Consider the following 26,153-nt stretch of genomic DNA (forward strand, 5'->3'; position numbering starts at 1 on the left):
TGGGTTACCAATGCACCCTGCCTTGTGTGGGAAAATGGGTGACGGGGGGGGGTGGAGGGGTCGTGTCTCAGATTACTTGGGTCTCTTGAGGAAAAAAAAACCTTGACACCCCCCCCCCCCCCCCCGGCTCATAGTCGTGCTTTTGCTCCCCTCCTCATGAAGAGTGTACACACACACACACACATACAGTGAGACCTCAACTTACGAACTTATTGGTTCCCAGACCGTGTGTAAGGCGAAAAGTGTATGTATCTCAAAAACAGTTGTGTAACTCAAAAACATTTCTCATAGGAAACCATTAAAATGGGAATAATCCGTTCCCAGGTTTCCATAAAATATACTTTTCAACTAAATAAGCCTTAAAACTACACACAACATACCTTATTCTATGTATAATAAATGTGCTATTGTATTGTAATGAAAGAAATACACTGCATTGTATCATAAAGTCACTTTATTTACATTTGTGATGGTCATTGATGGCTTGATGGAATGGCGTTGGAGGTCAGAGGTCAAAGAGAATTGCTGTTTGGAAAGAGTCACATTCCATAAGGACTGTAATTAAAGAAATAAACTGCTATAAAATAAAGTCGTTTTATTTACCTTTATGGATTGGATTGGATTTGCCTTTATTAGTCTCGCAGTGATGAGTGGTGAGTTATGATGGTCATTGATGGCTTGATGCAATGGCGTTGGAGGTCGAAGGTCACAGGGAATTGCTGTTTGGAAAGAGAGGCACATTACATGAGGACTGTAATTAAAGAAATAAACTATGCTTTAAAATAAAGTTTTATTTACCTTTTTGATGGTCGTTGATGGCTTATGGAAGGAGAGTCACCTTCCATAAGGACTGTTGGTAACAACCTCTGGTGTGGCTTCTCGTCTTTTTTCTTTGGAGACTCCTCATCATTTTTGCTGATTAAAAACCTCTTAATTTACACCTGTTGCTTTCTGACTTGTAAGGTCTTATGAAGCTGAGGCATCACATTATCGTTCATCATTTTGATGATTGTCATAGCCACAGTCTTTTCTGGATGGAACTGTTCGGTAAGCCTGCACATCATTCCACTTTGCCAACATTGCCTTATGGGCTCACTTGATGCTGCAGCCATCTCCTCCTCGCCCTCAGATGTTCTCGAACCATCCGTTGCTGGCTTCCGAACTTCCAGGTTACCATAATCTCCGAATCTGAAGCCATTGTTTTGATTCTCCAGCAATGCAACATGTCTTGGCGTGACGTCACGAACTGGGGGCGGGACTTTCTTAAAATGCCCAATTCGCAGCTCAATTTTTTGCAGATTTTGGACACTTTAAGTCATTTTTATTGGTGATTTGCATTTGAATAAAAATATCATACTGCGCGTTTTGGGTATTTTAGATGCTATAAAACGTTTTTTTTTATGTCAGTTAGGAAACAAAAAAGTGATGTCGGTTGTTCTTTAAATATAGTTTACTTTGCTTTTATAACATTTACAACAGCACGTGTACAATATGTAATGCATCTTTTACAAATATAATTAAATTATATGTATGTACTGTATCTGTCTCCAAAAATCTTCATATTTTCTGTCTTATGCATTGTAGGTTTAAGAAGAATTTAAAGGCCTTCTACTTTGTTCATCCAACATTTCGCTCAAAGGTAAGACTCATCACCAGGTGGAAAGGGAGCAAGGCTAGAAGCTTAGGGTCAGGGTTTAAGTTGTCCTATCATGGTGAAGACAGAAAGAGAAATGGAGTTGGGGTAATCTTAAAAGAGGAGTTTGTTAGGAACTGTTTTATTGTGTTCATTGTTTCATGTTATTAATTTAGTTTTGGAACTAGTGTAGCCACAAGGGGGCACAAGCCAGTGTCTTATTGTGCCGGTCCCAAGCCCGGATAAATACAGAACAAATATGCGAATCAAACCTCTGAATCCCATACCGGATCGGTCGAGGCCCGGGTTAACAACGGCCGCCATTGCTACTGTTGACCTTCAGGGTGCCAGTGGAAAATGGACTACTGTTGGTCGAAGAAGGAGAGGAGGGAGGTGTGCCCGGAGGAAAACAGAGAAATGGAACGCCAAGAGTATAGAACTAAGAGTAGGAACAATGACAGGTAAAGGTAGAGAGCTGGTTGACATGATGCAGAGAAGGAAGGTAGACATACTGTGTGTCCAGGAGACCAGGTGGAACGGGAGCAAGGCTAGAAGCTTAGGGTTAGGGTTTAAGTTGTCCCATCATGGTGAAGACAGAAAGAGAAATGGAGTTGGGGTAATCTTTTATAAGAGGAGTTTGTTAGGAATGTCTCAGAAGTAAAAAGAGTATCAGATAGAATGATCAAAGTCAAAGTCAGCTTTATTGTCAAATATGCTAATATGCATGACGTACAGCACAGATGAAATTAATGTCCTCTCGGACCCAGCGTGCAAGGCATGCAAGGCACTTATAATGTGGCTAAAAAGACATACAATTGACAACAAACAAAACATGTAATTTCTGAATGTAAAGTGAGGTAGTGTCGTCTGGAAAGTGAGGTAGTGTCGTATGTAAAGTGAGGTAGTGACATATCTAAAGTCAGGAAGTGACGTATATAAAGTTACGTAATGTAGTAATAAAAAAACAAACAACAAGAAAGGGTTGAAGTGAGGTCTTGCAGAAAAAAATGAGAAAGAACAAAAAAAACAGAGTTTAGGATGATAGTACAACATGTAGCGTGTACTCAGAGTTCGGTGAGTGTGGCAGTGGGAAGGGGCAGGCTGGGCAGGGCTGGGAGAGAGTTGAGTCTCCGGACTGCCTGGTGGCAGAAACTGTCCTTGAGCCTGATGGTCTTGGCTCGGAGACTCAGCAGTCTCCTACCCGATGGCAGCAGGCTGAAGAGGCTCTGGGAGGGGTGGGTGGGATCGCCAGCGATCCTGATGGCTCTGCGGGTGAGGCTGAAGCTAGAAATTGAAGGTGTGATGTTCAATGTTGTTTGTGGGTATGCTCCACAAGTAGGATGTGAGCTGGCGGAGAAAGATAATTTTTGGTCGGACTTTGATGAAGTCATACAGAACATCCCGAGAAGTGAGAGGGTTGTAATATGTGGAGACTTCAATGGACATGTTGGCGCAGGAAACAAAGATGATGAGGAGGTGATGGGCAGGTTTGGACTCCAGATGAGGAACGCTGAAGGACAGATGGTGGTTGACTTTGCTAAGAGAATGGAAATGGCTATTGTGAATACTTTCTTTCAGAAGAGATAGGAACATAGGGTGACCTATAAGAGTGGAGGCAGAAGTACACAGCTAGACTACGTTTTGTGTCGACGGCGCCATCTAAAGGAAATCAGTGACTGCAAAGTAGTTGTTGGTGAGAGTGTAGCCAGACAGCATAGGTTGGTGGTGTGTAGGATGAAGCTGGCAGTGAGGAAGATGAATAAACCAAAGGCCGAAGTGAGGACAAAATGGTGAAAGTTGAAAAAGGAAGTGTTGCATGACATTTAGGAAGGAGGTAAGACAAGCACTGGGTGGACAAGAGGTTCTTCCAGATGACTGGCAAACTACAGCGAACATAATCAGAGACACAGGTCGGAAAGTACTTGGTGTATCGAGTGGAAGAAAGGTAGATAAGGAGACTTGGTGGTGGAATGGGAAGGTGCAGTAGTGTATACAGAGAAAGAGGTTAGCAAAGAAGAAGTGGGACACTGAGAGGACGGACGAGAGTAGACAGCAGTACAAGGAGATGCAGCGCACGGTTAAAGTCAAGGTGGAAAAGGCCAAACAAGAGGCTTATGATGACTTGCATGCTCGGCTGGACAGCAAGGAAGGCGAGACTCATCTTTACAGGCTGGCGAGACAGAGAGACAAAGATGGTAAGGACCTGCAGCAAGTTCGGGTGATTAAGGATAGAGATGGCAATGTATTAACAGGTGCCAGTAGTGTGATGGCAAGATGGAAAGCGTACTTTGAAGAATTGATGAATGAGGAAAATGAGAAGGAACAAAGAGTAGAAGACGTGACTGTTGTGGACCAAGACGTAGCAAACATTAGCAAGGATGAAGTGAGGAAGGCGATGAAGAGGATGAAGGGGGGAAAGGCACTTGGGCCTGATGATTTACCAATCAAGGTATGGAAGTGTCTTGGAAAGGTGGCGGTGGTGTTCCTGACTGGGTTATTCAACAGTATCTTAGATGGTGAACAGATGCCTGAAGAATGGAGACGAAGTGTACTCATGCCCGTTTTTAAGAACAAAGGAGATGTTCAGAGTTGTACTAACTACAGAGGAATAAAGTGGATGAGCCATACAATGAAACTCTGGGAAAGAGTAGTTGAAGCTAGACTAAGAGCAGAAGTGAACATTTGTGAGCAGCAGTATGGCTTAATGCCCAAAAAGAGTACAACAGATGCAGTGTTTGCTTTAAGAATGCTGATAGAGAAGTACAGAGAAGGTCAGAAGGAATTCAAAGAAAGGAGTCCAAAATGTAACAAAGAGGGTACAGAAAGTGCTTAAGAATGAATGTCTCTCTGTGTCTTTGTGTTGTCATGTTATTTGTTATTTAGTTTTTTTTGTTCTTTTGACTTCAAGACGGCACCGCGAGAGTGGCTGCCTTTCCAGCAGATCCTGTGTTTTGCTTTTCTACTTTCATTTCTTTCATAACTTTGCTGCTGTGAAATGTAAATTTCTCCACTGAGGGACTAATAAAGGCAAATCCAATCCAATCCAATTGCGTTGTGTCTTTGTAGATCTGGAGAAAGCATACGACAGGGTGCCCAGAGAAGAGCTGTGGTATTGCATGAGGAAGTCTGGAGTGACAGAAAAGTGCAAGACATGTATCATGACTGTAAGACAGTTGTGAGGTGTGCTGTCGGTATGACTGAGGAATTCAAGGTGGAGGTGGGACTCCACCAGGGGTCAACTCCGAGCCCCTTCTTGTTTGCTATTGTGATGGACAGGCTGACAGACAATGTTAGACAAGAATCTCCTTGGACCATTATGTTTGCAGATGACATTGTGATCTGTAGCGAGAACGGGGAACAGGTGGCGGAGAAACTAGAGATGTGGAGATATTCCCTGGAAAAGAGAGGAATGAAGATCAGTCGCAGCAAGATGGAATATATGTGTGTGAATGAGAGGGATCCAAGTGCAGGAGTGATGCTACAGGGAGAAGAGATAAAGAAGGTGGAGGATTTTAAGTACTTGGGGTCAACTGTCCAGAGCAATGGAGAGTGTGAAAAAGAGGTGAAGAAGCGTGTCCAGGCAGGCTGGAGCGTCTGGAGAAAAATGTCAGGTGTGATGTGTGATAGGAGGGTTTCAGCTACGATGAAAGGAAAAGTGTGAGACCAGCCATGATGTTTGGACTGGAGACAGTGCCACTGAAGAAAAGACAGGAAGCAGAGCTGAAGATGTTGAGGTTTTCTTTGGGAGTGACCAGGTTGGATAGGATCAGAAATGAGTACATTAGAGGGACAACTCATGTTAGAGGCTTTGGAGAGAAAGTCAGAGAAGCCAGACTGAGATGGTTTTGACATGTCCAGAGGAGAGAGACCGACTATATCGGGTGAAGGATGCTGAGCCTTGAACTGCCAGGCAGGAGACCGAGAGGAAGACCGAAGAGGAGGTTTATGGATGTGGACAAAGAGGACATGAAGGTAGCTGGTGTGAGAGAAGAGGATGCACAAAACCGGGAAAGATGGAGGACAATGATTCGCTGTGGCGACCTCTGAAGGGAAAAGCCGAAAGGAAAAGAAGAAGAAGAATTGTTTTGGAACTGTCTTTGTTTTTGTCTGATTTTTAATTTTTGTACAACAACCTTTCGTGTTTTGACTCGTGACACTGTACAAAGTTTGGATATGTCACAGTGATCCATAAATCAGTATGAATAATAGTATTTAATGCATCGTTCTCTCTTCAAGGTTTTCATCTCAAAAGACCAATTGAAGCATGTAATCCTGTCACATGACTCTCTCTTGTTAAAACATGCAGGTGTCGACTTGGTTCTTCACCACCTTCAGCATTTCTGGTATGAAGGAGAAGGTGCGTTATCTTGACAACCTGCAGCAGCTATTCACCTGCATCAGGCCGGAGCAGATTGACATGCCTCCTTTTGTGATGGAGTACGATGCACGGGTCAGTGTGCTCGCACACACAGACACACGCACCCACACGTACACACACAAAATTGATCGATGAATTTATTTTATCTGTTAGTGAATGCTGGCGCGTGTGGCTGCCGCTGCTCACTCGCAGAAAAAATATTCTGTGACTGTAAACTGTCCTTGAGAGTGTTGAAAGACGCTTATAAATGAAATGTATTATTATTATTATTATTATTATTATTATTATTATTATTATTATTATTATTATTATTATTATTAGTAGTAGTAGTAGTAGTAGTATTAGTATTAAAAGAGCCATATATGGCTCGAGAGCCATTGGTTCCCGACCCGTATTCCAGAAAAACATGTTTAAGACCATGTGGCATCACCCCTGGTCCAAACATTGGCATCTCCTGGACTGTGTGATTGTCTGTCAAAAGGACACACAAGATGTCCTTATCTTACGTGCCATGCGTGGAGTAGATCCATGAGCTACAACCTCCTTGTCCAAGGACAGCTCCCAACAAAAGGCTCTACTGCGCAGCGTTGAACAGCCCTACCGTCAAAGCCAACCTTTGACGTCTCATTGCTGAAAACCTCGAGAAGATCCCAGGGGATGCGGTTGACTGGCAAGCTCTGTGTCAGGCTATTTACGCACAGCCTCGGAAGTGCCTGGCCACTCAAGGAGATGACACCAGGATTGTTTCGATTATAACTCAGATGAGATACGGTCACTTCTAAAAGCAAAACATGAGGTCCACAAAGCTCTCCTGTCCTGCCCCACATTTCTCACTCGGAAAACAATCTTTACTGCAGCATTGACAGCTACCCAGCGAGTACTTCATGTCATGGAGGACACCTAGTGGGTGCAGAAAGCACGTAAGATACAATATCTGGCAGACTGTAAACAACACCTCGTGCTCTACAATGCCATCCAAGCACTGTATGGCCTTAGAAAGTGGGCAATTGTTCCAGTACGATCTGCTGATGGCTCTGCACTCCTTAATCAGAATCAGAATCATCTTTATTGCCAAGTTTGTAGAACACACAAGGAATTTGTTTCCGGTAGAACACGCTGCACTAGTATCGTCGTCAAAAAAAAAAAAAAAAACTGCTAAGTGGCACTATACAGTTCAATTTTGGCTAATGTTGAAAGAGTTCAAAGAGTTAATGGCTTGGGGGAAGAAGCTGTTTAAATGTCTGCTGGATTTGGTGCGCATGGATCGATAACGCCTGCCTGAGGCGAGTCGCTGGAAAAGGTGGTGGACAGGGTGCGGAGGGTCCAGTAGGATTTTCCGCGCCCTAGTTTTGATTCTTGCAGTGTGCAAGTCCTCGAGAGTGGGTAGGGCGGTGCCAATGATTTTTTCCGCCGTCCTAACTGTCCATTGAAGTCGGATTTTGTCCATTTTTGTGGCGGCCCCGAACCAAACGGTGATGGAAGAACACAGGATGGATTCGATGACAGCCGTGTAGAAATGTTGCAGCACCTCCTGTGGCAGGCCATGCTTCTTTAGCAGCCTCAGGAAGTACATTCTCTGTTGGGCCTTTTTCAGGATAGAGTTGGTGTTGACCTCCCACTTCATGTCCTGGGAGACTGTGATTCCCAGGAACTTGAAGGTCTCAACGGTTGACACCCGGCAGTTGAATAGTGTGAGGTGTAGCTGTGGTGATGGATGTTTCCTGAAGTCCATGATCATCTCTACTGTCTTGAGCGTGTTCAACTCCAGGTTGTGACGTCTGCACCAGAGCTCCAGCTGCTCCACTTGTTGTCGGTACGCAGACTCGTCGCCGTCTTTGATGAGACCGATGACCGTGGTGTCGTCTGCGAACTTTATGAATTTGACAGCTGGGTGCGTTGAGGTGCAGTCGTTCGTGTAGAGAGAGAAGAGCAATGGAGAGAGGACGCATCCCTGCGGGGCTCCAGTGCTCGTGGTTCGTGTTGTGGATGATATATTTCCCAGTCTGACCTGTTGTGTCCGTCCTGTCAGGAAGCTGAGGGTCTACTGGCATATCGTGGGGGGCACATCAAGCTGGAGAAGTTTGGGGATGAGGAGTTCTGGGATGATGGTATTGAACGCAGAGCTGTAGTCCACAAACAGGATCCTTGCGTAGGTTCCTGTGTTGTCAAGGTGGTCGAGGATGTGGTGCAGTCCGATGTTGACTGCATCCTCCACAGACCTGTTTGCCCGGTAGGCAAATTGAAGAGGATCTAGCAGAGGTCCGGTGATGTTCTTTAGGTGGTTCAGCACGAGGCGTTCAAAGGACTTCATGACCACAGACGTCAGAGCAACAGGTCTATAGTCGTTCAATCCCGAGGGTGCTGGTTTCTTTGGAACTGGGACGATAGTAGACTGTTTGAAGCAGGATGGGACTTCACACTGCTCCAGGGATCTGTTGAAGATTTGTGTGAAGACCGGAGCCAGCTGGTCAGTGCAGACTCTCAGGCAGGATGGGGACACTCTGTCAGGTCCTGCAGCTTTCTTGATCTTCTGCTGCTTGAAGAGCCGTCTAACGTCCAGTTCGTGGATCTGTAGGGCAGAGGGCGGAGATACGGTAGTTTCTGGTAATGGTGGGAAGACCAGGGAAATAGGGGTGTCCTTTTCAAATCGGCAGAAGTATGTATTTAAGGACCAGCATGAGATCCTCGCTCGTTGGGCAAACCATTTTGAGAATATTTTCAACACCATCAACCTTGTCAACTCACACATTCTGGGCAATCTACCAGACCTGCCTACAAGCATGAGCCTCAACACTTATTCTGAGACCCGGCAAGCCATTGCGAGCCTCAAGAACAACAAAATTGCTGGACCTGATAGCAACCCTGCAGAGGTTTACAAAAACGGGGGTTATCTCCACACATGGCCTCTGCACCTCCTTATACAAAACATCTGGGAACCTGGGACCCTCCCACAGGACTGGAAGGTCGCCAACGTCATTTTAGTTTGGAAGCAGAAATGGGACAGAACAGCCTGTGGGAATATCCAACTCCTCTCAACCACAGAAAAAATTGTGGCCAAAATCATGCTCAACAGCATGTCTCAGAGTCTGTGCTTGCGTAAACAGTGGCTTTCGGAAGAAAGATCCACCACAGATGATTTTGTTAGGCAGATAATGGAGACCTGGACCTCAACATAGCCTTCATCAGTCTCAGCAAAGCCTTTGAAACCGTCCACCGTGAGCTGCTCTGGAAACACTTCTCCAAACTTGGGGAAGCCCCCAAGTTTCTCTGCATCCTACAGCAGCTGCATGACGGAATGATAGCAAGGTTACTCATCTGAGAACTCCAGTCAGAGCTCTTCAAGGTAAACGCTGGGGTGAAACAGGGCTGTGTATTGGCTCCAGTGCTCTTTCAAATCCTCCTCTCTACCGTCACGTGCCTCTTTCACCGAGGCATCAGACATGAAGATCGTATCCGTGTGGAGTCCCAGCTTGCTGTAAAATTCTTCAACATCAGACGGTTCCAGGGCGACACAAAGACAAAAATCTGTCCGTTCTGTGAACTTCAGTATGCTAATGACTGCTGCTCACAGCTCAGAATCTATGCAGCACACTCTCAACACAATTTCTAGTTTGTACCAGTAATTTTGTCTCCAGATTGACATTAAAAAACAGAGCTCATGTTCCAACCTGTGACTCCGACTCCCACACTCCGCAGCGTTCACATCAATGGCATTTCACTAAACATAATGGCTCACTTTACCTACTGGGGCTCCACTTTGTCCTCCATCTGCTCTTATTACATTGAAGTGCACAGACATAATAATAATAATAATAATAATAATAATACATATCATTTCAAAACTCTCAAGGTTACAATACAGTCACAGGATAAGTCTTTCTATGGTTAAGCAGCGGCAGCCACACGCGCCAGCGTTCACTCAACCCAGTAGTAACTCAAATAGAATAGTAAGACATATTAAATCAATTGCCCCACGGTACAAGAGACTCAGGATTCCTGACTTCTGTTCGACAGCAAAAAGGTAAGAATAGGTGCCAAGAAAAGGGGGTATTCGCCAACAAGATTTAGCAGAGGGTGGTGAATCTACCAAATAAGCATAAGAATGATTATTTGTGGAGACAGACCCATTGAAGTCTTCATACCAAGTCTCCGGGGTTTTCTGAGAGAGTCATTTTAAAATTACTCCAGAATAAAGCCTCATCATCCTTTGGTCACCTACGCAGCTTTGGAAACCGAAACCTGAAGATTGGCACCAATATTGCCATGTGCAACGCTGTATGTCTCTCCTTTTTCCTCTGTGGGGCAGAATCGTGGACCACATACCGCCGGCACATTACTACCCTTGAGGCCTTCCACATCCACAGCATGCAGACGTTCCTTGGCCTGTCCTGGGAAGATTGAGTTCCCCTTACTGTCACGGTTTGCAAGGTGGTGATGGCGGGTGCGGATCCCAAAAAGCAGGCAGGAGGGAGCAGGAGGTCGTTTGACAAATTGTATTAAAATAAAGGTCAGCAGAAACAAAATGTAAAACATCAAAATGATCTGAACAGAAAAAAAGTATCAAAAGAAAACCAAGTGTAAAAGTCCGCCAATGTTAAACAAACACATGCACAGCATACAATGCATGCGATTGCAGACAAAGCACGCAACAAACAATGAACCGACACCGGATGGTCGTGCCATGAGTCCTTTTAAGTGTCACTGATTAAAACGACCAGCACCTGCGAGGTTGCAGGCAGGGCTGATGTCGCTACCCGTTGGTCGCCAATCCGAACGTGGCAGTCCGCCACTGATCGGGACGACCAGCACCTGTGCAGATGCAGGTGGGGCCGACAGCGCCACCCGTTGGTCGCCAACCAGATCATGACACTTACAGACATCCTTCAGTGCATAAATTCTGTCTGCATTGAACTCTATGCCCACGAGAAGTGGCACGAGCGAATATATCGCTGAAACCACCACAACCTCCCTTCCCTTGTAGCAAGCGTCATCATCATACATGATGAACAGCTACAGTGTGTGTGTATGTGTGTGTGTGTGTGTGTGTGTGTGTGTGTGTGTGTGTGTGTGTGTGTGTGTGTGTGTGTGTGTGTGTGTGTGTGTGTGTGTGTGTGTGTGTGTGTGTGCGCACGCGTGGGTGTGTCCTGCAAGTAGCTGGCAACCGTAGTTCCCTGCCTACTGCCAGAAGCAAGCAAGCACTGCAACCCTTTTGAGGATAAGCAGACTGGAAGATGGGTGGTGTGTGTGTGTGTGTGTGTGTGTGTGTGTGTGTGTGTGTGTGTGTGTGTGTGTGTGTGTGTGTGTGTGTGTGTGTGTGTGTGTGTGTGTGTGTGCGTACGTGCGTGCGTGCTTGCGTGCTTGTGTGCTTGTGTATGTGTGTTATATATTGTGTAGTATTATTTTATTTGACGTCAAGATGGTGCTGTGAGAGTGGCTGCCCTTACAGCAGCTCCGATATTTTGTTCTTGTATTTCTTCATTTCATAACCTCGCTGCTGTGAATTGGGAATGTTTCCATTGTGAGGCTAATAAAGGTTTTCTTATCTTATGTCATGAGCAATTAATCAATGGCAGTGACAAAAATGGCAATCTGGAGTGCCAGGGGAGTCATTTTAAAATGACTCTCTGAAAACCCTGGAGACTTGGTATGAGGACTTCAATGGGTCTGTCCGAACAAATAATCACTCTTATTTGGTAGATTCGCCACCCTCTGCTAAATCTTGTTTGCGAATACCCTTAGACACACTTACTTTATTTTACATTTTTATTTTACTATGCTTAGAATATCTTGTTTTTCTATCCTTTCACCTTCTCCCCCCATTCCCTTTCAAATCTCTGCTGTGGACTGTAAATTTACCCATTGTGGGACCATTAAAAGTTTTCTGATTTTGATTACTATTCTATTTACTTCTGGTTGAGTGAACGCTGACGCGTGTGGGTGCCGCTGCTCACCCACATAAAAACTTAGCCTGTGACTGTAAAGTGACCTTGAGAGTTTTGAACGGCGCTTATAAATGAAATGTCTACAGGTTAATAAAAAGTATGTTTTCCAGTTAAACTCAAACTCGCGTCAACCTTGGCTAATACCTGCCATATCTACCATAAATGTTTACAATTCACGTATAAAAATGGTAGTACGCCGTACATTATTTGAAATTATAAAAAAACTCGTCTTCTTTTCCTTTCTGCTTTTCCCTTCAAGGGGTCGCCACAGCGAATCAGTGTCCTCCATCTTCAGAGGTTTTATTCATGTTTGTTTTGGCCAAGCTTTTACGTCGCCCTTGTATTCATTTGGGACCGGCACAAGAAGACACTGGCTTGTGTCCCCCTGTGGCTACAGAACAAGCAACTCCATGAACTTAATAAAGATGAAGATGCTCAGAAAAAGTTTCAGCATCTAAAAAAATGGAAACAAACTCAGTTAATCATCATCAAAAATAACAAACATGAAAGGCCCATGATGATTACAAACAACCCTTGAAGGTGCAACGAGCAGGGGCTCCGCAAATTTTTTTTTAAAGCACATGCACAAAACTGAGAACAACGCGATGCTCGTTACCCGTTGCACCTCCTTAGTATTTTCCCTGTCGCAGAAGAACAAATCAGTTAGCGTTCAATTACCACTCACTGTCGGACATTTAAAACACAAAATATAAAATGACAACAGGGCAAGCGGGGCCCGGTGGGCCAGTGGCTAGCACGTCGACCTCACAGCAGAGGTACTAGGTTGAAATTAAAACAGTGCTTACTTCGTATCATTTCACCAACGCTTTATCCATACCCAACAGCGGAAATGCAAACAGCTTACAGCGCATGTGCACATTATGCTTTTATCAATCCGACCGTATGCGGCGATAAAAAAATATGATTGAGGATAACTTTTGCTGGTTTGTCGTGACAATAGTGGCAATTGGCGGCAGCATTTTCGTTGGCTACCAGCAGTTTAAACCGACTGGATTTGAGCCAAAATGGTCTTTGTAAGATCGGTTCACAATTAAAAAAAAATGTCTAAAAGTTGCATGACGCCGTACATTATAAAAAATAGATAAACAATACAGGGAAAACATATTAGTTGACTGGTCAGGAGTTTGTTGAAATCTGCAAAAAATTGAGCTGCGAATTGGGCATTTTAAGAAAGTCCCGCCCCCAGTTCGTGATGTCACGCCAAGACATCTTGCATTGCTGGAGAATCAAAACAATGGCTTCAGATTCGGAGATTATGGTAACCTGGAAGTTCGGAAGCCAGCAACGGATGGTTCGAGAACATCTGAGGGCGAGGAGGAGATGGCTGCAGCATCAAGTGAGCCCATAAAGGCAATGTTGGCAAAGTGGAATGATGTGCAGGCTTACCGAACAGTTCCATCCAGAAAAGACTGTGGCTATGACAATCATCAACATGATGAACGATAATGTGATGCCTCAGCTTCATAAGACCTTACAAGTCAGAAAGCAACAGGTGTCAATTAAGAGGTCCCGCCCCCAGTTCGTGACGTCACGCCAAGACGTCTTGCATTGCTAGTGAATCAAAACAATGGCTTCAGATTCGGAGAATATGCTTTCTTGTTACACATCCAGTTATGAATATGATTCAAATAGTTCTGAAGAGGAAAGCATACATGTTTGCAATTGATTAAAGAATGTATTTGTGCCATTTTGAGGCAACATTGGGGGGAAATCTCTCACCAGAAAAAAGAGGCACAAAATGGCGACCGCCTGTGGCCACCTCCGTTTCCACAGGCTGATAAATTCCTTATATGGCGCTTGGATGCCCTCTTCTGGCCTTCTGGCGTCTTTTGGGTGTAACATGAGCAAACAAGTACAGCAAAATACATTGACGTGATGGAAGGACCGCTACAATGCGTCTTTTTTACGGTCAGGGGCGGTCCTTTAGTGACCTTTAGTCACCAACTCAAAAACAAGACTTCCTGAATATTCAGCGCGAGTCTTAAAACGTAAAATATAGCTATATGCGGTGGAATCTTTGTAAAATACGCTCAGTAGAAGTCATTTGAAGCCATTTTACAAATTATGGACACAACTTGTCCGGAGACGTCGATTGTCCATTAAGTAGCTGTCATGTTAAAAATTGTCACACCCCTGCGGCCCCTGTACCCCTACATATCACTAGGCTCTTCTGGTTTCAAAAGTTGGCAGGTATGATTGATATATAAAATAATCCTCGTCTCACCCCCCTTGGGTGGTGTCCATCCCCCATTTTAGCTCAGGTCCTCTACCAGAGGCCAGGAGTCTTGAGGGTTCTGCATAGTATCCGTGACGTTCCCAGCACTGTGCTTTTCTGGACTGAGATATCCGATGTTGTTTCCGGGATCTGTTCTAGTTTGGGGGTCATTGCCCAGAGTACTCCGACCACCACAGGAACGACTGTCAATTGGTATTTCTCCAGTTTCTCATGTTCAGGCAGGACAATAGAGGTAATCAGTGTAGCCTCAGGGAATAGTCCTCTGCAGCCCCCAACCTGAGAGCAGGGATCATAGCAGAGGTCTGGCACCGCCACTTCTGGACAGTAGGGATATATGTATATGGCCAAAACTATTAGCAAAAAAAAATAATTCGCTGACAAAGCCTCTTGGATAAGAAGCGAAACGTCCGACACCTTCAAAGAAGTACAGATGACGGCTGAAGAAACCTTTTCATCGATGGACCACTCTTGTACGACTGAGAGCTTACACAGACATTTTCTGAGTACATCATCTCATCCTTTGGAGCCTTCTCTTTAATGTATTCATGGAGCGTGGATGTTTCATCCTCGACAGTGGCTCTCACACTCACGTGTCCCCGGCCTCCTTCCTTACGGCTTGTGTACAGTCTCAGGGTGCTGAATTTGGGATGTAACCCATGGTGAGGAGCTTTTGGGTCTTAACATTCGTGGGCTAAATCTCTTTCTTTGGCCACCTTATTATTATTTCTGCAAAGTATCTGATAACTGGCAGGGCATACCTGTGTATTGCCCGGGTTTTGTTCTTGCCATTGAACTGGCTTCTTAGGACTTGCCTCACCCGCTGGAGGTATTTGGTCGTAGCTGCTTTCCTTGCTGCTAGTTCGAGGTTGCCATTGGTTTGTTGTACACCGGGGTACTTATAGCTGTTTTCAATATCTGCTTTTGTTCCTTCAGGAAGTGAGACCCCTTCAGTGTGAATCTGAATCAGAAAACCTTTATTTGTCCCACAATGGGGAAATTTGCAAAATTTATGTGGACTATCTTGCCCCCTCTTAGTCACCATCCGAGTATATTTGTCCAGCCTGAATGACATCCCGATGTCACTTTGTCCTTTACGCTCTTAGCATACAACTGTATGTCATCCATGTACCGTTTCTGAAACAGTATCCATATCCTGTGTTGTTCTGTATTATTTGGCTGAGGGGGTTCAGTCCTATGCAGAACAGCAGTGGGGAGAGTGCATCACCTTGGTGTATGCCACGTTTGATGGATACTTGCCTTAGTGGCTTGCCATTGGCTTCAAGCGTGGTTTTCCACATCCTCATCGAATTTGAAACGAAGGCTCTCAGGATGCTGTTGACCTTAGCAAGCATTCAGTGACCCATGTGTGTGGCATCGAGTCATAGGCTTTCTTGTAATCAATCCAGGCTGTGCAGAGGTTGGTTTGTCGGGACCTGCAGTCTTGTGCAACTTTTCTGTCAACCAGGAGCTGATGTTTGGCACCTCTGCTGTCTCTACATATGCCTTTCTGTGCTTCGCTCTTGTATTGATTCATGTGTCCACTCATCTTAGCCGCAATGATGCCTTACATGAGCTTTCATGTTGTGGAGAGACAGGTTATTGGCCGATAGTTGGAATGAACTGCACCCTTTGAGGAATCCTTCATGTTCAGGTTGTTCACCCTTCGCTATATATATATATATATATATATATATATATATATATATATATATATATATATATATATATATATATATATATATAGTAAAGTCTCGTTATATCGATATTCAAGGGAGTCCGAAAAAATATCGATATAACCGGGACTATCGATATATCCGACCCTGTTTGCATGTAATTTTCTCTGTGCGTGCATAGAAATAGTATCGATATAACCGGGACTATCGATATATCCGATATCGATATAACGAGACTTTACTGTATTTATATATATATACTGTATATATGATACAGTTATCATATATAGGGCATATACAGTAAAGTCTCGTTATATTGATACTCAAGGGAGTCCGAAAAAATATCGATATAACCGGGACTATCGACTATTTTCGGGAAACGAAAATAATATCGTAATAAGCGGTTTCTTGTTTTGTCTGCTGAAGCGCGATGATTTTGAAAATTATTAACATTCCATACTGTGTATTAAAGGACAGCCGATGTCACTTTTTATTCAAATGCAAATAAAAATGACTTCACGCCAAGACGTCTTGCATTGCTTGTGAATCCAAACAATGGCTTCAGATTCGGATAATATGCTTTCTTGTTACACATCCAGTCATGAATATGTTTCAAATACACTGTAGTTCTGAAGATTAAAGCATACATGTTTACAATCATATGTGCCATTTTGAGGCAACATTGGGGGAACATCTCTCACCCAAAAAAAAGGGAGCTAATGGCCAGCTCCGTTTCTTATATGGCGCTTGGCTGCCCTCTTTTGGCGGCTTTTGTTTAATGCAGTTCGGCGCAGGATCGGATATATCGATAGTCCCGGTTATATCGATATTTTTTCGGACTCCCTTGAGTATCGATATAACGAGACTTTACTGTATGTGGAGGGGATTCAACATTCTAATGGCTTCCCCAAATTCATAACGGCCCTCGAGAGGAAACCTTAACTACAATGTGGCCCGCGGCAAACACTTACTTTGACACCCCTGGCTTAGTACATATATGTTTAGATCAGTACATACTATGTTATTGCATGTTTAATTTAGTCTACATGGATCTATGAAGTTTATTAGTTGAATCGTTGTGAAAGCAGGATGTAACAAGTATCAATTTTCAGTCTAAATGTTCTCTCAGCAAAGTTGTCCGTAGCTGATTGGACAACAGATCGCTGCTGTGTGACTTCCAATACTTGTCCGTAGCTGATTGGACAACAGATCGCTACTGTGCCTTTTCAAAACTAGGTTGAGCGGGAGGGCTCTCTCTCTCTTTGTGCTTTTGTTCTTCTTGTGTTCGTGTGCTCTTACCTCCTCGCTCCAACGAGAGATGTTCTCTTTTTGTTTCACTAGAATAAAGTAACTTTTTGTTCACCATCTATCGCCCTCGCTGATATTTTTATCACAGAACTTCATTGAACACCGAACCAGATGAGAGACAAGAATTAGTACCGAACATATATATATATATATATATATATATATATATATATATATATATATATATATATTCCTTCTCGGCCCTCCGTCGGCAGGAGCGACCACCCTGGCCATGGTGTACAATTTCAAATCACAACACAAGGTTGCATTTGTTTGTACAAAATTTTTGCGTAATTAACATGGGAATTGGTGATCACAGGGTCCACCATTGTGTGTAAACAAGGAATAATACAACCAATCACTCAGAAAATAAGTACAAGCACGATCATGACAGGCATAACAGTCAGTCAGACGCCCCCTTGTGGGGCTGTCAAAAGGTCTAAAACCATTCTACTTTGCAACACAATTTGCCTAATTGCTGCAATTTTGGTGTTCTGCATTTCATCCACTTTCAAGTGTGCATTTACAAACACCTGAGATCTGTAATTAGTACTTTCAATTCGTCTGATGTTTTTAGCCACTCCAATTTGCGGAAAAATAGCTCACATTATCTTACTGCCGGCGCTTTGATGTTTGAACTGTTCTTGGACATCAGTCCCCCAGATGGAGTCATGGGGCTTAAATGATGCTGTTCTCTTAACATGATGGTGTCCTGGACGACTGGTGACGATGAAAGTATTGTCGGTCACCGTAACAGGTGTGCACAGACCGTAGGCTAGCGGGGGAATAAAAGAATATACTTTACAACCACATAACCACCAAAGATGTGAAGATATGGGCAAAACGGTGACATTAGTGTTTAGCAGTAGCACATATAAACATCTATCCTCATCTATAAAACCCAAATTCTGACCCGTACTGTACATTGCAATGCATAATGGTAATTGCAACCCGCTCTCGGTCATAACTTGGTTATCGGGTTCCAAAGCGTGTCTAAACCTGGAACTATATCTCCTTTCGAAGCATTACAAAGAACCGGAAAATGTTGATTGGGTCTATGCAAAGATGTCAAATATGTAGCTCTAGCCATTCGTTCTCCAAATACCTTTGAGTGCATGTGTTGTGTCACAGAATGAGGCATATAAGAGCAGACAAAACAATTACTTTTTCGATTTTGCTTCGCAATGAGTGTAGTATAACGGTACCGCGTATTTGATAATAACTGATTCCAGTCATGTCTTTCTCCTGCAAACGGTGTATATAATGTGTCTATGACTCCTGCCTCCACCCGGGCTGATAGTCTGATGTGTGATTTGTGGTGGACAGGCGACATCACGCCTGGTGATGCCAAAGATGCCATGATGCATATAGTTACGGGGAAACAATGTGATGTTCAGGAAGCCCTGGATAGAGCCTGAAGTCCATGCATCCTGCAACGTCGTAGGTTTTTATATCAAGTTGGATATCTGTCATAGTGCCAGTTGGGGCATCCCTAGCTATCTTGGGGACAGTTTGTGCTGCTTCGTGAGCAAAGCTGTTCCGATCCCATTTTGTGTCGGGCTTGGTATGGACCACAACGGAATCACAACCAGTGGTCCAAGCCTTCCCCAACTTGACACGAGTGTACCAAGAACCATGGGGATAATCATTTCCATTTTGTCGTGCTTTATTCACTAGGATGCCGAGGGGAAACAAAACTATTCCTGCAGCATATAGAGGCAGGCAGGCCATGGGATGTGCCATGTTTGGGCATTTATATGATGTTGCTGGATAGAATAGAGGAGTTTGGCAGGCAGGAGGAGTAGGGGGCTTCACGTGTGTCATCTGGATGGCCCCCACAAGTCCGTACAGGAAGATAATGTTCACCCAACCCATAGCTGGTTCGTAGGATCAAAACGTGTTTCTTCGGTGGGTACGGGTTTGGCACCGCCCGTCTTCCACCTACTCATGATCCGGTTGGTGAACGACCTTGCAATGCTTTGGTGCACACACGTGGCTCTTTCGTCGATTTTGATGGCAGTTGGTATTGTGATCAGCACGGTGAATGGCCCCTCCCACTTCGGCGCCAACCACGTCTTTCTCTTGATCGTCTTGATCAGGACCTCGTCTCCTGGCCGTAGCCTCTCCTCCTGTGAAGGTAGCAAAGAGGACTGCGGCAGTACACATGGAATGTACTTCTCTTGTTGTAAACATTTCGCACAGCCATTTTGCTAATAGAGCACCTGGATCTGATTAATTTTCTTCCCAGTGCTCGCCTTCCCATAATGGGAGGATGAATGGTCTGCTATACAATATCTTCACCTGTGTTAAGCCGTTATTAGTGGATGTTATTCTCATATATAATTTTATCAAAAGCAGACATTGCAGCCATGGTTTGCCTGTTGTTTCCATAGATTTCAGAGTCTATCTTTAATTGTCCCATTAGCTCGTTCAATTCGTCCCGCGCTTTGTGGATGATATGCGCAGTATTTCTTTAATATAATACCTAAGTGCTTGGAAAGTTGGGTTATTACATCGTTAACGAAGTGCTAATGTCCCACCCATTAGCACTCCAAATTATTATCGGTATTCTATGTTCTGGAATAATATGTTTGCATTATGCTTTTGCCACTGTTAGTGCATCAGATATTTTGGAAGGCATGATCTCTACCCATCACCAGAACCTCATCCTTTCACCACATCACCGCTGTCCACCCGGTCAAATATAGAATGAACTTTAAAATTCTATCCATAACCTTGCCCCCATACCTATCTGACCTTCAAATTTATATTCCCCCTCATTCCCTCAGATCCTCTTCCTCCCTCCGCCTCTGTGTGCCCCCCCTGCCCGTCTCAGCACGATGGGTGACAGAGCCTTCAGCTGCTCTGCCCCAAAACTTTGGAACTCACTTCACATTCGTAACATTGATTCTCTTCCTACCCTCAAGTCCCATCTCAAAACCCACCTATTTAAAATTGCATTTTCTGTTTAGCTCTCTCTCTCTCTCTCTCTCTTGTTTCTATTTATAATTGTAGTTTATTTATTGCATTGTATTTGTGATTATATTTTATTTATTATAGTACATATGCTTGTCTGTGACTTAAAGTGTCCTTGAGCGCTTTGAAAGGTGCTTAAAATGAAATGTGTAATTTTACTTTTACAGCATATTAAACAACTTCGACAAAAGTTTGTTGCATATCAATTGAAACATTTGCTTTAATGGAATGTCTTTCCTGCTATAAACACCATCCCTCCTGTTGATACAGGGAACATGTTTCTCGGTAAACATGGCTTGTTGTTGATTTTATACAGCCCATCAACAAGCATAGCACCATCGGCCAACCACAGATGTTTTTGGATTGGATTTGCCTTTATTTGTCTCGCAGTGGAGAAATTTACATTTCACAGCAGCAAAGTGATGAAAAGAATAAAAGTAGAAAAACAAAATACATGAGTGCAGCGTGTTCTACCGGAAACAAATTCCTTTTGTGTTCTACATACTTGGCAATAAAGATGATTCTGATTCTGATTCTGATGAGCTGCTGGAAAGGCAGCCACTCTCGCGGCGCCGTCTTGAAGTCAAAAGAACAAAAAAAAACTAAACAACAAATAACATGACAACACGAAGACACAGAGAGACTCATTCATTCTTAAGCACTTTCTGTACCCTCTTTGTTACACAAAGAAGTTCCATATGAAAGAGAGGATCAAAGTGTCTGTTCACCAGTGGATCAGGGACATCATGGTGGAATGTGCACGTCGACTACAAGCTAAATGTTGAAGGCAAACACGCAGCTGTAGCATCCATTGACGAAGAGGTTGTCTCACATCTCCTATCCCACATGAATCCGCTTCAATTCCAAGCGGCGACAGTTCCACATATGCATCGGTGCTCTGCGCTGACGCTCCTTCTTATCCTCAATCGATGCATTCATCCAGCTGCAAACTGTCCAACAGCACCGACATTTCCGCTGAACAAAGCGGGGCTGTGAAAATGCTGCCCAATACAGGCGCAAAAAAGCACAATGGCCCTAGAGCTGTCAGGCGATGATAGTTGAATGGCATCGTCATTCCTCCCATTCAAAAACAGTACTGGCATATTCATGCTGCCGAAAAGGCGCAACCGCTGAGCACAGTCTCCTCCTTGCTGAATGTCGGGGTCAAAAATGCTGAAAAACAATCAGTATCCATTCCACACAACGCACAACAACACAAAGCATCTGCTCTAGCGTTGCCTAAGATAATCCTGTCTTGAGCCTTCGTGTGGGCTGTACATTTGCATACAGCCACTGTTGTTGGAAGGAGAATAGCTTCTAACAACCCTCTCAATAAGTCAGCATGTTCAACAGGCTTCCCTGTCGATGTAGTCATCCCTCTACGTCGCCATTGCGCTGCAAACCAGTGAAGTGTGGAAAACGCATATTGGCTGTCTGTAAATATAGTCACTGTCTTTCCTTTTGCCCATTTGCATGCTTCAGTCAATGCAACAATTTTGGAAACTGGTGCTGAATAAGTGGTTGGTAATGAACCGTCAACTATAGATTTGACGTCTGTCACAACGGCATAACCCACCCAGTTACCCCCTGCACCCGACTCATGCTGCCGAAAGGCACAACCGCTCAGCACAGTCTCCTCCTTGATGATTGTCGTGGCCAAAAATGCTGAAAGACAATATGTACCCGTTCCACGTGACGCACACCAACATAAAGTGACAAAAGAAAACACAATAACAAGACAAAAAAACAACAAAAAAGCAAGCCTTTGATTGTAAAATGATTTTTATTTCTGCAGGCCAAATTGAAAAAACATCTGATAGCACCTCTGATATTGTTCAGGGGCCAAATGTGCTGATGGGCCGGATATGGCCCGTGGGCCGTAGTTTGGTGACCACTGCTCTAGATATTGGAACAAAGCTATTGATACACTCTTGTTCTCGTCTTCAGTCGGTGAGACAATTAAGATGTCGTCAACGTACAAAAGGATTTGAGAAGTGAGGAGAGTCCCACTTTTTATTGTTCCTATAGCTGCTGGGCAACCAGAAAAACACACACATGCACACACACACACGCACGCACACACACACACACACACACACACACACACACACACACACACACACACACACACGCATACACGCGCACGGCTCAAGCTTACACACAGACACAGACATCTGCTCTCAGGCCCCGCTACCCCTTTTGGCTGGTCGTAAACCCCCCTTCTCCAGCCGTTTCAATTTCTGTGGCTTCTTTAATTTGGTTTACTTCTCATGAGCATACAGAAAAAAAAATATAAGGATATTTCTGTCACAACAACTCAAACATTCAACAGCTGCAGCTATATGTCTGTGTAAGCTCCCAGTCGTACAGGAGTGGTCCATCGATGAGAAGGTTTCTTCAGCCGTCATGTGTACAAATTTGAAGGTTTCGCACGTTTCGCCTCCTATCCAAGAGGCTTCGTCAGCAAACTAAAAGAGTAGTAGTTTGCTGACGAAGCCTCTTGGATAGGAGGTGAAACGTGCGAAACCTTCAAATTTGTACAGATGACGGCTGAAGAAACCTTCTCATCAACAGCTGCAGCTGATTTTTTTTTCCTAATTAGAAATTACATTCCTAATCAGCCATCGGCTGTCTGCATCACACACCTCTTTATCAAAAAAAAACATCAGAGGCTCCTCACACATTAAATATGTGTGCCCTCCATGACCCCAAAAACTTTAGTTTATCCTTTGAACTTGAGTTATTATGTAAGAGCCACAGGAATTCCCCAGAATTGTCAGTCAGTCGGACAAAGAATTTCTGGCCAGGAAATTCTATGCAATATTTTCAATCAATCTTTTGGATGCCGGTATATCTCTTACTTCACAAATGAACGACTGGTCTCGCAGCAGTCTTCTTCAGTCAGGAAGAAGAGGTCTGTCTTTAAAAAAAGATGGGAAAAAATATCCCCTCCGTTCTTCTTTTCACACTCTGCTTCTTGCCAGCTGAGGTTTTTTACGGCACCAGATTTTATGCGAATAATAAAGTTCTTCTCCTGGTTCAGTTCTTCACTTGTGTTGGTCTAAATAGTCAATTAGCAGGAAGCAAGGTGATATACAACAGTGCAGCTATAGAATGCTCTTCACGGCATGGGGAAGGAAGCCAAACAAGAGAGAGTTTCCAGCAGATATAGACAACAGTGTGGATGTTTTTAGGATGTTTATATAAACTAGTTCTAACAATAGATGTGAGTAATTGTTGGTAATTTTAATCGTTTTTTTTTTTTTTTTTGTAATTATTCTCATTCAGTTTTTCATCTACAATGTGACAATGGCACTTGCAAAAACATATGAATTTGGAGTCTCTACTAAGAACGGCAGTGATTGTCTGCATTTTCCAGCAACCAACCCCGCAGCTCACTATACTGACTAATAATCTATCCTGGCAAATTGAGTCCATGTCTGCACTACATCCTTGTTAAAAAATAAAGAAATGTAGCCAGGAATAACACGAGGGGGCACAAGCCAGTATCTTATTGTGCCAGTCCCAAGCCCGGATAAATGCAGAGGGTTGTGTCAGGAAGGGCATCCGCCGTAAAATATTTTGCCAAAACAAATATGCGAGTGATGCTACCGGGAGAAGAGATATGGAAGGTGGATGATTTTAAGTACTTGGGGTCAAATGTCCAGAGCAATGGAGAGTGTGGAAACGAGGTGAAGAAGCGTGTCCAGGCAGGCTGGAACGGCTGGAGAAAAATTTCAGGTGTGATGTGTGATAAAAGGGTATAAGCGAGGATGAAAGTAAAAGTGCATAAAACTGTGGTAAGACCAGCCATGATGTTTGGACTGGAGACAGTACCACTGAAGGAAAGTCAGGAAGCAGAGCTGGAGGTACCAGAGATGAAGATGTTGAGGTTTTCTTTGGGAGTGACCAGATTAGATAGTATCAGGAATGATTATATCAAGGGGACAACTCATATTAGAGGCTTTGGAGAGAAAGTGAGAGAAGCCAGACTGAGATGGTTTGGATGTCCAGAGGAGAGAGACTATATCGAAAGAAGGATGCTGAGCCTTGATTTGCCTGGCAGGAGACTGAGAGGAAGACCAAAGAGGAGGTTTATGGATGTTGTCAAAGAGGACATGAAGGTAACTGGTGTAAGAGAAGAGGATGCACATGTGATGCACATGTGATGCACAGGCCTGAGGGATACCTGGGCCGTCACAGGCAGGTAGCACTTTGAATGACGAGGAAAAGACGACACGAGACAAACGTGTTAATCAGCTTCACACAGCGGCATTTATGACTCCTTCCTCATCAAAACATCAATTCAGCAATTTCAATATCACAATACATTCATGGGTAGATCTATACATTCAACATCTATACATTGTATATATCCTCCACATTCGCACATGCTTATGCACGTCTGTACGCTCGTGTGTGTTGTACTGGGAACTACAATTGACATCCAAAAATCCAAATTCATCAAAGCCACAAAACTACGGTTTAAAAATATAGCATCGCCCACCAAGTCCCCGATTACTTTACACTTTGAGGATGTCTAAAAATTATTATTTTGAATACCTGTGAACGACGAGGAAAAGACGACACGAGACAAACGTGTTAATCAGCTTCACACAGCGGCATTTATGACTGCCTGCGCATGCGTGAGCTGAGCCTACGTTGCCTTCCTCTGCTTCATTCACAGGCGCGTAGCGCCCTCTCCTGACTTGGTAGTCAAATCGACTAACATACAGTAACGGAGGTCGTTTCTAACCCCCTACACTCTCCCCTGTTTTAAAAGATGTCCCCTGACATCTTGACTATACCAACAAGTAGTCAAGTACCAGTAGAAGCACAGTCATCTGTCTGGTCTCCGTAGGGTGGTGTCAATCACATTCAAATGCAACTACATTCAAGTCCATACCGTCGGGGTAGGGTAGCAATAGGATTCAGTTCGCACTAGATAATGAGTCCTGGGGTAAGGTATGCAAGTATACAACACATTTGCCCCAGGTTTCCAGGCCTGGTATGATGGATGACCCAAGTGTTCATATGTGAATATCTCTCTGGGTCTTAGAGTACGAGTAGACCTTCGTGGCAGCGATTCCATTCCACTTTGTGACGCGGTGTCCGATTCCACCAACTCCGCCGGCGCTCCTGCATCACCCTCATTATCATCCATTACAAGTTGTTCCGGGCTTCCCTCAGCAGGCAGGCTGTCAGCTGGTGTTGGTTTTGGTAATGATGCTGGTACGACCAATGGAAACGCTTCCTCTAGGTGCTGCCCATCCTCTGGTTCCGTAGTTTGTGCCTGGGGGTGGAATTCTGATGCCACAGCTCTGAAATTGAGGTTGAGACACCTGATGACTGCCTGTCTTCCTTGTATACACAGGTAACCGTCTGAGATTGTATGAACATCCCTCCTCTTCATCTGAATATCCAGACTCCTGCCCAACTGCTTCCCTGCTATAAGCCTGTCTGTCTAGCTGTTTTTTTCTGTTTATTTGCCTGTCTGTCTAGCTGTTTTTTCTGTTTATTTGGCTGTTGAACTGGCAAATCATTGACAGACAGCAGGAGATTACGGTGCAACACACGGGTAGTTTTGTCTCCGTTTTCTGCCTGAACCTTGTACACTGGTCCATCTCCCACTCTTTCAATGACCCTGTGTACTCTTTCCTCCCAGTAAGCCCGGAGCTTGCCAGGTCCACCTCTCTCAGATAGGTTCCTGACAAGTACACGATCCCCTGGCTGGAGTGCAATGCCTTTAACACCATGGTCATAGTATTTCTTCCTTTTTTCAGAGCTCTTTTGACTGTTCTCGGAGGCAATTCTGTAAGCATCTTGCATTCGACAGGCCCATTTACGTGCATATTCCTGTCGGCTTTCTACTTCTTCGTCAGCTGATAGACGAAAACTAAGTCGATGGGCAACCGGGGATACCTTCCATAGAGGAGGAAGAACGGTGAACTCATGTCTTGTACAGTTGTACGCATGAACTACATGA

General features: G+C 44.1%; 1 protein-coding gene and 1 pseudogene across 1 annotated transcript in view; both read left to right on the forward strand.

Moving 5' to 3' along the window:
* The window catches only part of gdap2 (ganglioside induced differentiation associated protein 2), a 127,446-nt gene that overhangs the window by 94,128 nt on the left and 7,165 nt on the right, over positions 1 to 26,153 (forward strand). Inside the window, exons 12-14 of the mRNA XM_089003356.1 lie at positions 1,585 to 1,639; positions 5,940 to 6,083; positions 10,318 to 10,518. Coding sequence (XP_088859482.1) covers positions 1,585 to 1,639; positions 5,940 to 6,083; positions 10,318 to 10,446 — 328 coding nt within the window. The 3' untranslated portion in view covers positions 10,447 to 10,518. The remainder of the gene's footprint in view (positions 1 to 1,584; positions 1,640 to 5,939; positions 6,084 to 10,317; positions 10,519 to 26,153) is intronic.
* The window catches only part of LOC148894518 (uncharacterized), a 41,109-nt pseudogene continuing 30,722 nt past the window's right edge, over positions 15,767 to 26,153 (forward strand).

The sequence above is a fragment of the Hippocampus bargibanti genome, linkage group LG08 (genome assembly GCF_051943395.1).
Source record: "Hippocampus bargibanti isolate YZ-2025 linkage group LG08, ASM5194339v1, whole genome shotgun sequence".
NCBI lineage: Eukaryota > Metazoa > Chordata > Actinopteri > Syngnathiformes > Syngnathidae > Hippocampus > Hippocampus bargibanti.